The sequence below is a fragment of the Scomber japonicus genome, chromosome 21, assembly GCF_027409825.1.
Source record: "Scomber japonicus isolate fScoJap1 chromosome 21, fScoJap1.pri, whole genome shotgun sequence".
In the NCBI taxonomy this organism is placed as follows: domain Eukaryota; kingdom Metazoa; phylum Chordata; class Actinopteri; order Scombriformes; family Scombridae; genus Scomber; species Scomber japonicus.
The window spans coordinates 6,657,077-6,669,309 of record NC_070598.1 but is presented as its reverse complement, the minus strand read 5'-3'; the positions used below and the strand labels follow the sequence as shown (position 1 = coordinate 6,669,309).

At 38.6% G+C, this 12,233-nt stretch overlaps 1 protein-coding gene across 1 annotated transcript; it reads left to right on the top strand.

Moving 5' to 3' along the window:
• The first annotated feature begins 660 nt into the window (after positions 1–660).
• Positions 661–6,877, top strand: LOC128382446 (inositol monophosphatase 1-like). The gene is made up of 9 exons (XM_053342435.1): positions 661–735; positions 3,134–3,216; positions 3,379–3,518; positions 3,663–3,767; positions 4,798–4,843; positions 4,942–5,050; positions 5,155–5,263; positions 6,359–6,510; positions 6,643–6,877. Exons 2-9 carry the CDS (start codon positions 3,154–3,156, stop codon positions 6,768–6,770), a joined length of 852 nt encoding a protein of 283 aa, XP_053198410.1. The 5' UTR covers positions 661–735; positions 3,134–3,153; the 3' UTR covers positions 6,771–6,877.
• The last annotated feature ends 5,356 nt before the right edge of the window (positions 6,878–12,233 follow it).

The window sequence follows — 12,233 nt, the reverse complement described above, 5'->3', positions numbered from 1 at the left end:
AACGGGCATGCATGCACATATAATCTACACTGACTCACCAGGGAACCTTTCAAAGTATTTTCCACCGGTGGAGTACAATAGAAGGATATAAAGGGAAAGCTCAATAGCTGTGAAGCTGTCAGGAAATATAAAACTGACAGAGGCTTTGTTTGTCATGCCAAATCCCATGTTAAAACTAAGTCAGGACCTGCGATGTACCCTTTAATTTCTGTAAAATGTAAGCTTTTCACTTTGAAGATCCTTAAGATTTATGAGCTAAAGGTCAATCCAATCCCTAATCTAATAGTCTAATAGGAGCTGACGCTAAAATATGAATTATGGAATTTGCTGCACTGTTGAGAATGAACTTACTAGTCATGTCAGCTGGTAGGTGTACATATGTGACATACTGTGTAGAAGACATTCACACATCAGGGTGTGTCTTCCTGTGACTATTTCACATTATTCAGAAGACATAGGTAGACACTGGAAATTTTCCATTTTGTAATCCGGCCATAGCATGTACTCATTGCGCAGTAAATGTGGCATCATGTCGTTGCAAGTCTGTGAATGTTTCTTTACTTCGGTTGCTGTGAAGAAATGTGTGAGGGCGGTGCTAGTACTTTTCCCACTCTGTCATGCCAGCTTTTTTTTTTTTACTACTTCTTTTCAATGAGGAAACTTAAAGTTAACTTTTTCAAGGGAAGGTGCACCAGCATTTAGCAGCAGCTCACCCACCTGACTTCACAAGGTAAGGTTTTCTTTAACTTTGGCAGTGCATGGATGATACATGTGTGAGCATGAAAGGTATCCAGGTGTGTGCTTATCATCATAGTAGATGGATTATAGTCTGACAATTCTTTTTTTTTGTTATCATTGTTTAATTTATCACCAAAAAATGTGTGCAGGGTGGATTCTTCACAAAGCTGAGACATGATTTCTAAAAGAAGAAATTATGTATATGAAGTATACAATAAATGTTTGACATATTTGTTTTAGATGAACAGTATGTAAACACTGAAAGAAGTACTTTAATTCATGATACAGTCTTTAAGTCAAGTAAAATGTAAAGAAATGACCGTTGCTGAATCGTTGTCTCATTTTCATTGATGATGTCCCTTTTCTAAATACGTTTAACACTCAATAAACATCAGCATTTCTTAATTATAATGATTTTTAAGTCTAAAACCTGTGGCTTGTGGTGGTTAGTTCAGAGCTTGAAAACAATGCAGAATAAAGTGATGCCAGCTGCAGAGGAAGTGTTACATAACATATTCTGTTGTGTGCTAAGCACGGGTGACGGAAGTAGGTGGGTCATCCTCCCACATTCTTTTTAACTTGCGTATCACTCATATTCCCTCTAATGCCCATATGTTGCAACACGTAAGGTAAAAAGATGCATACGGGTTTCCTGTGAATCGTAGGAAACCTGCATCTCATTTGTGTTCATGTCAGCAGCAACAAAACGGTAGTGTGGTGCCAAACCTTTGGGTCCGTCTTGTAAGTCCCGTGGGTCATCACTGCTCCAGCCCTGAATGGTTTCTGCTCCTCAGAACTGGTATTTCAATGTAACAGAGTGGAACTTAATGTGGAGCCTCAGGGCGAAGAGGAGAAACGTAGTTGGAGCAAACATGGATGTTTTATAGGCAGTAAAGTTGTGGAGCGGTTTACAGTGTTTCAGGCTTTGCTCCACATTTCAGCACATAGACTGGTCCATAATTACTGTAAAACTGCAGAGAGCACAAAAACCTCAAACCACATGGCTTTAATAAGCAGAGATATGCACACAGCTATTCATGTGAGTCATGCTGGTGTGAAACGTGTTAAATAAATGTCTGAATGTTGCATGAGTATATTTCAGGTGTGACTGAATGTATTCTGGGATGTTGTAAAAACATCAGTATTGATGTTTTGTTTGTTGCCCACAGCTAACTGTGTGTCACACTCCTTCCTTTGACTTTACTAAATACCTGCAGCATCACACAGCAGCAGAAACGATAAGTGCATCTTTAAAGTGAGAGAGTGATGTGTGCATTTACGCCCGTAGCACAGCAGCAGTTACTTCATTAACACCACATCGGTCAGGATCTAACGATAATTAATGCGCTGTGTTCTGCTACCCATCGACACCACTGGCTGTGTATAAAGAGATATATACAATGGAACAGTTTGGAATAAAGTGGCCCTCGTATGGATGAATCTTTAACTCCATCAGAGCTGTCAGGACCTTTTTATTTGAAGTAGCCTACTTAAAAGTTCAAGATAAGCCTAGAACCCCATACTCATTTGCCCCCCCCCCCCCCCATCCCCCCCCTCCCCCCCCTTGCATCTCAACTCATTCCTGAAAACAATCCTGCGTAAAACAATGCAAGTAGTTGTGTTGGTGTGGGTGTGTTGTTTTAAGTGAGAGTGAGACGTAAGAGTGAAATATGATCCAACAAGTCTGGTTTGAGTTTTGAGTAACAGATTATTGCGTCAAAAAGGCTGATCATAAAAACATTGCAGAGAGGTTTGTAATACTCACAACCCTGTTTACTAGTGTGCACACTGGAGTATGTCTGAGTCTGCTGCATTCACACAAAATCTAGCAACGAAGCACCGTTCCACAGGGTTGTGTGAATTTGTGTGTTAATTTGTTTTTTAAAACCTAACTAGCCATGAATCAATCAGAAAATAACATTGTGTTCTTCTGATTCACCGCATTGTTCTCACTAATGTCACTTCCTGTCTTCATTCACCCTCTAGCTCACTCAACCATAGCTGCTCTCTCTCTCTCTCTCTCTCTCTCTCTCTCTCTGGAGAAGCAGACAAACAACTTTACTTTTAACATTATCAGATGAAGAAACAACTCCTAATAACATCTTTGTACTCCCTCATGCTGCAATCCTATATATAATGTCAACACAGGCTCTTCCAGATTGCTTGCTGAAATCATTTTGCCTGATTTTGCAGTGGCAGGCATTTAGAATATCTATATAGAAAAAGTCAATCTTCTCACTGTTTGCTTATGTAGATCATATAGAGACATCATTATTAAACTGAGACACCCAGTTGAAAACTCCATATAGTTGCTCTAAGTTAGTATAGTCTGTTTTCTGCTTTGAGTTGTTGCACTTTTAAAGGCCCCCCCCCCCCTTTTTTTTTTACAGGTAAGACATAAGAAATAGAGGAAAAATGAGTGACCCATGGCAGAGGGCATATGACATTGCTGTTCAAGTGGCAAGAAAAGCTGGAGCGGTAAGGTTGGGCCACCATAATGGCCTCTAAATGTATTTCTTAAAAAACTTAAAATCAGATATGAGATTTTGAGATTAAGATTTTGTTATATTAACCTCAAGATCTTCAGTTTATAAAGTTGATTAAGCATGTGCTAAAACTATTACTATTACATTTGTTTAGGAAATTAGGAAAGCTGGAGAGAGCGAGATAAGGGTCATGACAAAGAGCTCCACTGTAGACCTTGTTACGAAGACCGACGAGCGGGTGGAGAAAATTATCATTGGGGCTCTTAAGGCTGAATTTGGAGAAGGCACCCACGAGTAAGACATACTTCCATGCACACAGACACACACCTATGTATGAATGTATGTATATGTATTTGTATGCTTGTAACAAAGACTCACATTGCTCATTCATATTTTGATATTCTTCATTGGTCCTCACTTGGTTCTTCTGTGCTGCAGTTTCATTGGAGAGGAGTCAGTCGCAAAGGGGGAGGCGTGTATCCTAACTGACAAACCCACATGGATCATAGACCCAGTGGATGGCACCACAAACTTTGTACATGGGTAAGATGTCAGTGTTGCTTAAGGAGAATTTGATTTATTGTGTGAATGGATGTGCTTCATTTTGCACATATCGAACCAGATACTTTCTCTTATTAGTACAGTACTATTATAAGAGGCATTAGAATTGCCATTTGACAATTTAAATAACCATTAAGTGAAGTTTTATTGCAGCATTGCATAAAATATTCACAAGATCGCTGCATGGCTTGATAGTATTGATTGTACATGAGGCTCAGTAATTCAGTGGTTCCAAAAAAGGGATTTATGGCTTTTAAATATACTTCAGTTTGTTCAGGGAGCAAAAACACTTTTCTCAGTGAAAATTTAGGAACTGTTGGCTTCTGAGGACAGGAGACTCAGTATAGTATTATTAGTTTGGCCACCAACCGAGCCAGGAAAACAGTTAAAATGTTCCCTTATCTAACCAAACTTAGCTGACACATGCATGTATGTTTTTTTGTTGGTTTTTTTAACGTCTTGTGTATATTTGGGAGGTATGCTCACTGATGAAATTAACTGTTTCAGTGGCTGGATGTCTGGGTCAGTCTGGGTAGATGCCCACTATCGCAGCAGTACTCATTAGCCAAGTAGTAAAGGAACAGTTTACTCTCATTTGCTTTGTAGCAGAGAGTTAGATCCCATATCTGATTAGCCATTAGCCACGAAAAGGGAGAAACAGCTACCCTGGTTCTGTTCAAAGGTAACCTACTAGCACCTATAATGCTCAATACAATAATTAGTGTGTTAACTAGTTATATCTGGTTTTGTTGTGTACAAAAACCAATGTAAAAGTAAGCAAATTTATTTAGGACAGAGCCAGATTAACTGTGTTATCCTTTGCTATCGGCCTTTATGCTAAGCTAAGTGTCTCCAAGCTCCAGCTTCATATTTGTTTTTACCATACATATACAGTCTAAGAGTGACCTGTCAATCTGCTCATCTAACTCTAGGAAAGAAAGGAAATAATAATGTCAAACTTTCCTCCAAAGATTCTTCTTAACCATCCTTTTTTAAAATTTTACATCCACAGATTCCCATTCGTGGCTGTGTCTATCGCCTTTGCGGTCAATAAGGAGGTATGTCAAATGAAACAAGAAAGTATACTGGAGTTAATAAAAGTTTGTGTACGTTACTATATAACGTGTGAAAGCTTACAAAATGATATATTTTTCAGTTGGAGTTTGGTGTGATCTACAGCTGCTTGGAAGACAAGATGTATAAAGCAAGGAAGGGGAAGGGAGCTTTCTGCGACGATGACCCAATTCAAGTGTCTGACGTAAAAGGTAATACAATCACTGTAGTGAATGTACTGTATGCACTTTTATATACCATTCTCACACCTGAAATGGTACATAATTGTAACCCTATTTATATGCTGTCATCTTAGATATCCACAAGTCCATCATCATCTCTGAGCATGGAACAGACAGGTCCAAAGAAAAAGTAACCAAGATCTTCTCCACCATGCAGAGGATCCTGTGCATCCCAGTGCATGGGTAAATACATCAACTCATTAATATGCTTAGTACTGTCCTTCACAGCTAAAACACAATCATTTTCATTAAAAAAAGTATTCCTTAGAAATGTATAATTTCTATGAAGCCCTATTTATATTCAGTAACCTCAAAACGATGCTAAAAACCAAGCCGAACTTTAGTTACTGCACTCTAGCTTTGACCAAACTGCAATAACTACACTCCAACCGGGAAATCTTTGTATGGTCTAGACACCAACGGCACACTTACTGCACTCTCAGCAACAGAGAGCTACAAGAGATAGTCATGGCATGCCTTAAATAAAGTTAAAGCTAAATGTACTTTTTTGTTTGTTTCTGAGCCTTTCAGATGTTCCCAGGGTCCAGTGTGTTCCTCAGCTCTATACAGCACACAATGGGGACCTGAAAAAACTCGTTAAATGGATTTTCTGTTCCCCATCACTGTCATATATGGCTTTTAATATAATAGGCCTACACTTGAGGGAACTTATCAAATGGTTTGAGTCATGGAAGGCCATAGCTTAATGTTTCATTAGGTGAAAACTACCTGAGTATATATGTTTTTTAATGTAACTACCTTATATCTGTCTTCTAACTGACCTATGTATCCGATTTAAGGGTTTGGTCAGTCCCTTCCCCTTCTGGCTAGCCCTTATGCCCCAGGATTGCCTCCCTGGGGATCATAGTGCCCTGGAAAGATAAAAAAACATTCATGTGTTTTCCCCAGCAGATATCTGAAATTGAAAAATATCCATACACCCAAACAATGTCATGGTAATTCAGTTATTCCACATGACTTAATTAGGTTATAGCTACATCCAACCATAAGAAAAACAGCTTAACTCCTGCTAACGCTAGCAGAGTAGCAAAACATAAAACATATGAAAAACAAATTAGGTCAAATGTATAAAAAAGCTGACTGAACACCTTAAATAAAATGCAGTATTTGCATTCTCGAGGCATTAGATGTGGATTTTAATTAGGCAATGACTGAAAATAATCATTAAATCTTTAAACCCTTTCTCTAGTAATTCACTGCCACTGTAATTAGTGTTCAGTGCCCTTATATTAATCTCCAATATTTCCAAATTGGCAGGCTCCGTGGGTCAGGAACAGCTGCCACTAACATGTGCCTGGTGGCGTCAGGGGCGGTGGAGGCTTTCTTTGAGATCGGCATCCACTGCTGGGACATTGCTGCTGGAGCGGTAATAGTCAAGGAAGCCGGAGGTGTCCTTCTGGATGTTGATGGTACGTATGCTTTTAAATCTGACAAAAGAGCTTGAGTCTGTCGAATGCTGCGGATAAAAGCTGGATATGTTTTTGAAAACTCTGACTGCCAATTAAAACCTTATCTAATAAAGGTTTTGTTTGATATTTTAGGGGGACCATTCGATTTGATGTCTCGAAGGATGGTTTGCGCAAACAGCGACATTATTGCTAATCGTATCATTAAAGAAATCGAAATATTCCCTGCAGAGAGGGATGATGCTCCAGTACAGAAGAAGTGAGAATATTCCTTACACCCTGTTTACACTGAATGTCCAAATGCATTGCAAATTGAGTACAAGAAGAAAAGATGTCTGTATGTTATCTGAATAAAGTTGCTGTGCTTAAATCATTGCTGGTTGTCTTAATTTGCATACTTAATTTGCATACTGGGTGTGTTTCATGGCACATAATTTTCCAACCAAATGAAATTATTTCAATTAATTCCCAAACTGAAGTGACCTCCAGGTTGGATTTGACATACCCAATAACTGCTCTGCTTATACTGTGCTTTTTATTTGGTATTTAAGTACATTGTTTGTATTCTTACACCTCCCTGTCATCTGCACTAATAACATACAACCTTAGCACATTTCTGAACATTTCAACTATAGAATTAGTAGAAATGTTCAGAGATCCTCGGGGAAGCGGTTCCTAACAATGGTAACAGGCCTCCATGGAGAAACAGGACAAAGAAACGCCAAGGGAAACATGCCAGGGTCAAAAACAGACACATCATCCACTCCTGTCAAGTATCCTGCCTAAAATAAAATCATAGGGACGTGCAGGACTACTACTTCCTTTGTTTCACGGGGACATGGTTTTCCCCTGCAGTGAAACATTCTCCATGTTTTGGACAGGATGGTGGAATCTGGCAAATCTAAATTTGGTGGACTGTGTTTCATGACGAGCACCAACTCGTGATAACCAAGGAATGTTGATCTTCTATTACACTCTCTTTCTCGCCCAGTCTAGCACATCTTTCTACCTGCCCCGCAAGTTCTCTACAGTCATCACCATTACTCTTTATGTTCTACCACAAGCAGACACGGACACTGCCCTGACCACATTACATGATTACCATCAGCAAACACTACATCAAACAATACAATACAATACAGATCCACCCCTCTGTATGTGGCTTTTGATTTTAATAAGGCAAACAGGTTATGCAAAACTTTCACCATCACGTCATATGCAAAGCCAGGAGTGGAAACACGTTGGATCATTGTTACACCATGTTTAAGAATGGTTACAAAGCCTCCTGGCTTTTGGTAAGTCCTCTGCTCTACTCTTTACACCTGTGATTGCATAGCCACACACAGCTCCAATATCATTGAGAAATTCACAGTGGTGGTAGGTCTGATCTCCAACAACAACGAGACAGCCTATCTGGAAAATGTGAAGGTACTGTTGTGATGGTGTAAAGACAACAACTTGGACCTGAATGTCTCCAAGACCAAGGAGATGGTAGCACACGCCAGGAGGGAGAAGCAGAGGATCCACCAAACACCACTCTAGTTCTACAACATCCCAGTAGAGAAAATGAGCAGCAACAGGTACCCTTGAGTTCACTTCTCTGAGGACCTGACATGGCACATCATCATCCTGGTGAAGAAGGCAAGGTAGTATTGTATTACCTCAGGCTGCTGAGGAAATTGAAGATCTCCACAGCACTGCAGACATCCGTCTACTCCACCACAGTACAGTCTGTGATCTCTGGAAGCATCACTATCTGGTACAGCTAATGCTGCTCTCAAGATAGGAAAACCCTTCACAGAGTGATTCAGTGTACTGAACACATCACCAGGCAGCACAAGTTCAAGGCAAATCGGATCATTAAGGACATTCACCAACCCAACCACAAACTGTTTCAGTGGCTGCCCCTCTGGCAAGCATCTCCGCTCCATCATGGCCAAGACTGAAAGGCTGAGAAGTAGACTCTTACCTTGGACCATATGGACCATAAACACTTAAAACCTTCACAAAACACATCCTACACCTATTTTGCGCTCTGCATCTTTTTGCAGATCAGCAACTTTGATAACTTATCACTTGCATTTGCTATTTGCCCACTCCCTCCTCCTCCCCTACACACAAAATACACATTGTTTATAACTTGCAGCCTATTTCTCTCTTATTTTATTTTTATAACTTATTTTTATTATGCACATATAGATTTTCTGATATTGCATTATTTCCCCTTTTCCATATAGCTATATATAATTTTTATTAAATAAATATTTTGCTACTTTTCCCTGTATGGAGCGTATGTTTATTTTTATACTGTCGTATACATTTGCTATTTGCACAGTTGTCAGAGTTGTTGCAATTTCATTTTACTGCTGTTGTCCATGTGTACATGTGACAAATACATCTCTTGAATCTTGATTACCCTTCTGTGATTTGTTTGTCAAAAATATTGATTGAAGTGGGGAGACAGCTGCAATTTTGCAATTAGCATCATTGCATTGCATTTTTGTTTACCAGCATCATTTTTTCACATCTCTTTGGTCTGTGGCTGTCTGTGTATGCATTTGATCTTTCAACATAAATTAACTATTCAGCTCAAAGATCCACACTTGCGTTAGTTTAATAATTGGACACGATTTTCAACTCTGCCACACCCCCCACTACCACAACCAATTGCAGGAAGAGATAGCCTAGTGTGAGAGTGATGGTTATTTTGACAGTATTTCCAATCAGTGAATTTATTTCTCCTCCTATCTCATGTGACTCTAATGTGTAATTATCTGATGGCAGTGAAATTCTGCCGGGGTGATTACCCTCATTAGAGGTAACAGTCCTTATCACTGACTGAGTTAAGTCAATGCTACTTTACAAACATTGGCCATGTCAAGTGTCATATAATTTACTTACAGTTAACATCACCTCATTGCCTGAGAGCCTCTATTTCGGCATTATCACTGTTCATACAATTTATTACACTCATATTAACATTGACCACTAGAGGTCAGTAATACACCAGCAATTAGATGGCATCTCAAAGACGCTCCCATTTAACTTTGGTGAACTTGCAGCATTTTTTTCTTCTTCAAAAAATAATTATACATTTGAAATATTGCATACTTTAGTAGAGATTGACAGCAAGTTGTGAAGTCCCTCTATGTTCTTTCAAAACCTTTTCAGCCCTCACAGTCAGAACAAAAAGAAAAACAAAACTTCCCCACCCAAACAATTAGGTCATTTTTCATTTCTGCCCACTTTTACCTGTGCTGATCTGTAAATTAATTACCGGTCAGGGAAGCATTTGACAGGGAAAATATGAAAGGCCTCGAGATAAGTGACAAATGACGAATCCATAGTGGAGGTGCAAGCTGAGAGGAAAAAACTAACAGCAACAGTGAAAGGAATAGCAGCAGCAACTAAAAAGAAAAAAGAGAGAGGTAGAGAGAGAGAAAACAGCAGGAACAACGACGGCAGGAGGTTGGGTGGGAGTAGGTGGTAAGGGGTGCAGGGTGGGGAGGGTGGAGTCTATGAATGTGTTTGAACTGGTGTCTTTGAAACATAAATAACTGCAATTCGTGTGTATAATTATGCCACTATACATCTGCCACTGTTGTTGTATATGACTAGGTGTGTGATACTCTAATAGAGGTGTAAATATCAGTCTTTCAAATGGCAAAATATATTTTCTTGATAACAGATCAGACCTTGTTCCACTTTTTTTTTCTTTTTTTCTTTTTTTCTTTTTTTTTGTATGTGGTAGGGAGAAAAGAAGGACATTTTGTGTTGCAGCAGAGCAGCAGCAGATAATGGTTGCAAATACAATACGTCTTAACATTTGCTTGAACTTGCCTGAAGTAACAGATGGATGAAATTTGCCTTGTAGGACAATACAGTAAATGCCAAAGAGGTCAGAGAACCACATAGAAGTTCATAAAAGTCAATTTAGCATATTTACTTGAAACTATTAGTATTTTCCTCATGTTGTAAATTCTGTCTTCTTCATAATCCAAGGACAATTGATACTACTCTATGCAGCTAGAAGGAAGGTTCACATTTTTTCAAGTGACTCTTTAAACAGCAACAACTATAGTCATTCCTCTTGTTCGTATTGTAATATATATGCTTAATCCCATTAAGCCTCCAGTGTAAGAGATGGGCAAAAGTCACACTCATGTTCTGTTTAAGGCCTGTGCATAATTTTTAAACATAATATTATACAACTGCTGAGTTGAGCTGAAAGTGAAGTGGTACATCAATTCTTTGAGACTTAAATAATGCATAAGTGGCTTATAACTCACCCTATCATACTACAATGTAGCTGTAAGAAGATATAATAATGTGTTGGTATTCATTTATTTCTAAATCCCATCTTCTCTGCTTTTGATGACAACTAATGATGATCAGATGTGGTTGAAAGCCTTGGAAGAAGTCTAGTAAGTGGATTTTGAGTTCATTCTTTTTTGGCAAACTTATTTCTGAAGTCAAGAATAAACATCCTAATGAGTTGTGAGCACACATAGTTTCAATTAATGTCTTATGACTAACTGTGAGGTCATGTGTGTAATCATATACCAATATTGATTACACACACAGTGGCAAAAAGGGAGTCCACACATGAAATAACGAATCAAAATTAATTTACTATTAAATCATTTTAACTTGAAAGTAAATAATGGTTAAATTAGTCAAATAGAAATCAGGTCATACTAAGCAAATATAAGATAAACTTAGATAAAAATAAACTAAAAGTATTTGTGAAAGGTTATGTTAAGGGTCAGTCATGTATGCAGTGTATGGATGAGTGGAGTATGTTGTGTGAAGTGTTGAATGCAGGAGGCAATGATACTTAGTTCCACATGGGAGGTGGAAGCCTGAAACCAAGTCTCAGTCTGGAGGCAGCAAGAGAGAGTGAACAAATGTTTAGACAGCCCTTAAGATATTATATAGGGGATCTTTACATGTTACAGAGGAGGGTGACAAACATGTACATAGTGTTACAGTGACACTGACTGGTCCATAGACTGTAATACAAGATGCAGCGCTGTATGATTACTGCACCTTCTGCCACAATACGAGAGCCAGATGACTTCATTATAAGGTTGAGAATTATGTGGGCAATTATTATCAACAGTACTAAAAAACACATTGTGGTAAACAGTATGTAACAGTTAAGCGTAGGCCTGAAGAATAAATATGGAAATATGATAATCAACATGTATAACAAAACAAAACAACATCCAAACTTAACATTATTTACATTTGCGGTGAGATTAGTTATTTGTGTGTGAGCGCCAGGTTTTTGAAGCCTCATTGAGAGTAGTATTAGCATAAACATAAAACAGCAGGTATGAGGCAACTAAAGAGTAATGGAAATGTGCACCTAACCCAAAGGACTTGTTACTGCCTGACTTGTATCCAAGATACTTAAAAAAACACACATCTAAATGTGAATAGAAGCTAAACCCTGACCCCAAAGAGATTCGCCTGCTGATTTTACACAAATGTATTAACAGTACACACTGTCTGTTGGTGCGATGCCAGTGAGGAAATCTTATGTTATTAGCTTATCCAGCTGAGAATCAATTACAAAAAATGAAAAAGGTACAAAAAGCAAATTGGTTCTCTCAAATGTCACATCCAAATCTCCCATTTTCCAGTATACTTCATTATTACAGGAGTTTCCATCCCTTTTCTCTTGCATAAATGTCTTTAGGGGTCTTTATAGGATGATGTAC

Excerpts from the sequence above, each read along its gene's own strand:
- LOC128382446 (XM_053342435.1), top strand. The coding sequence starts at position 3,154 with ATGAGTGACCCATGGCAGAGGGCATATGACATTGCTGTTCAAGTGGCA. Across the intron at positions 3,768-4,797 it reads ACCACAAACTTTGTACATGG|ATTCCCATTCGTGGCTGTGT; the intron begins GTAAGATGTCAG and ends TTACATCCACAG. Across the intron at positions 5,051-5,154 it reads TCAAGTGTCTGACGTAAAAG|ATATCCACAAGTCCATCATC; the intron begins GTAATACAATCA and ends CTGTCATCTTAG.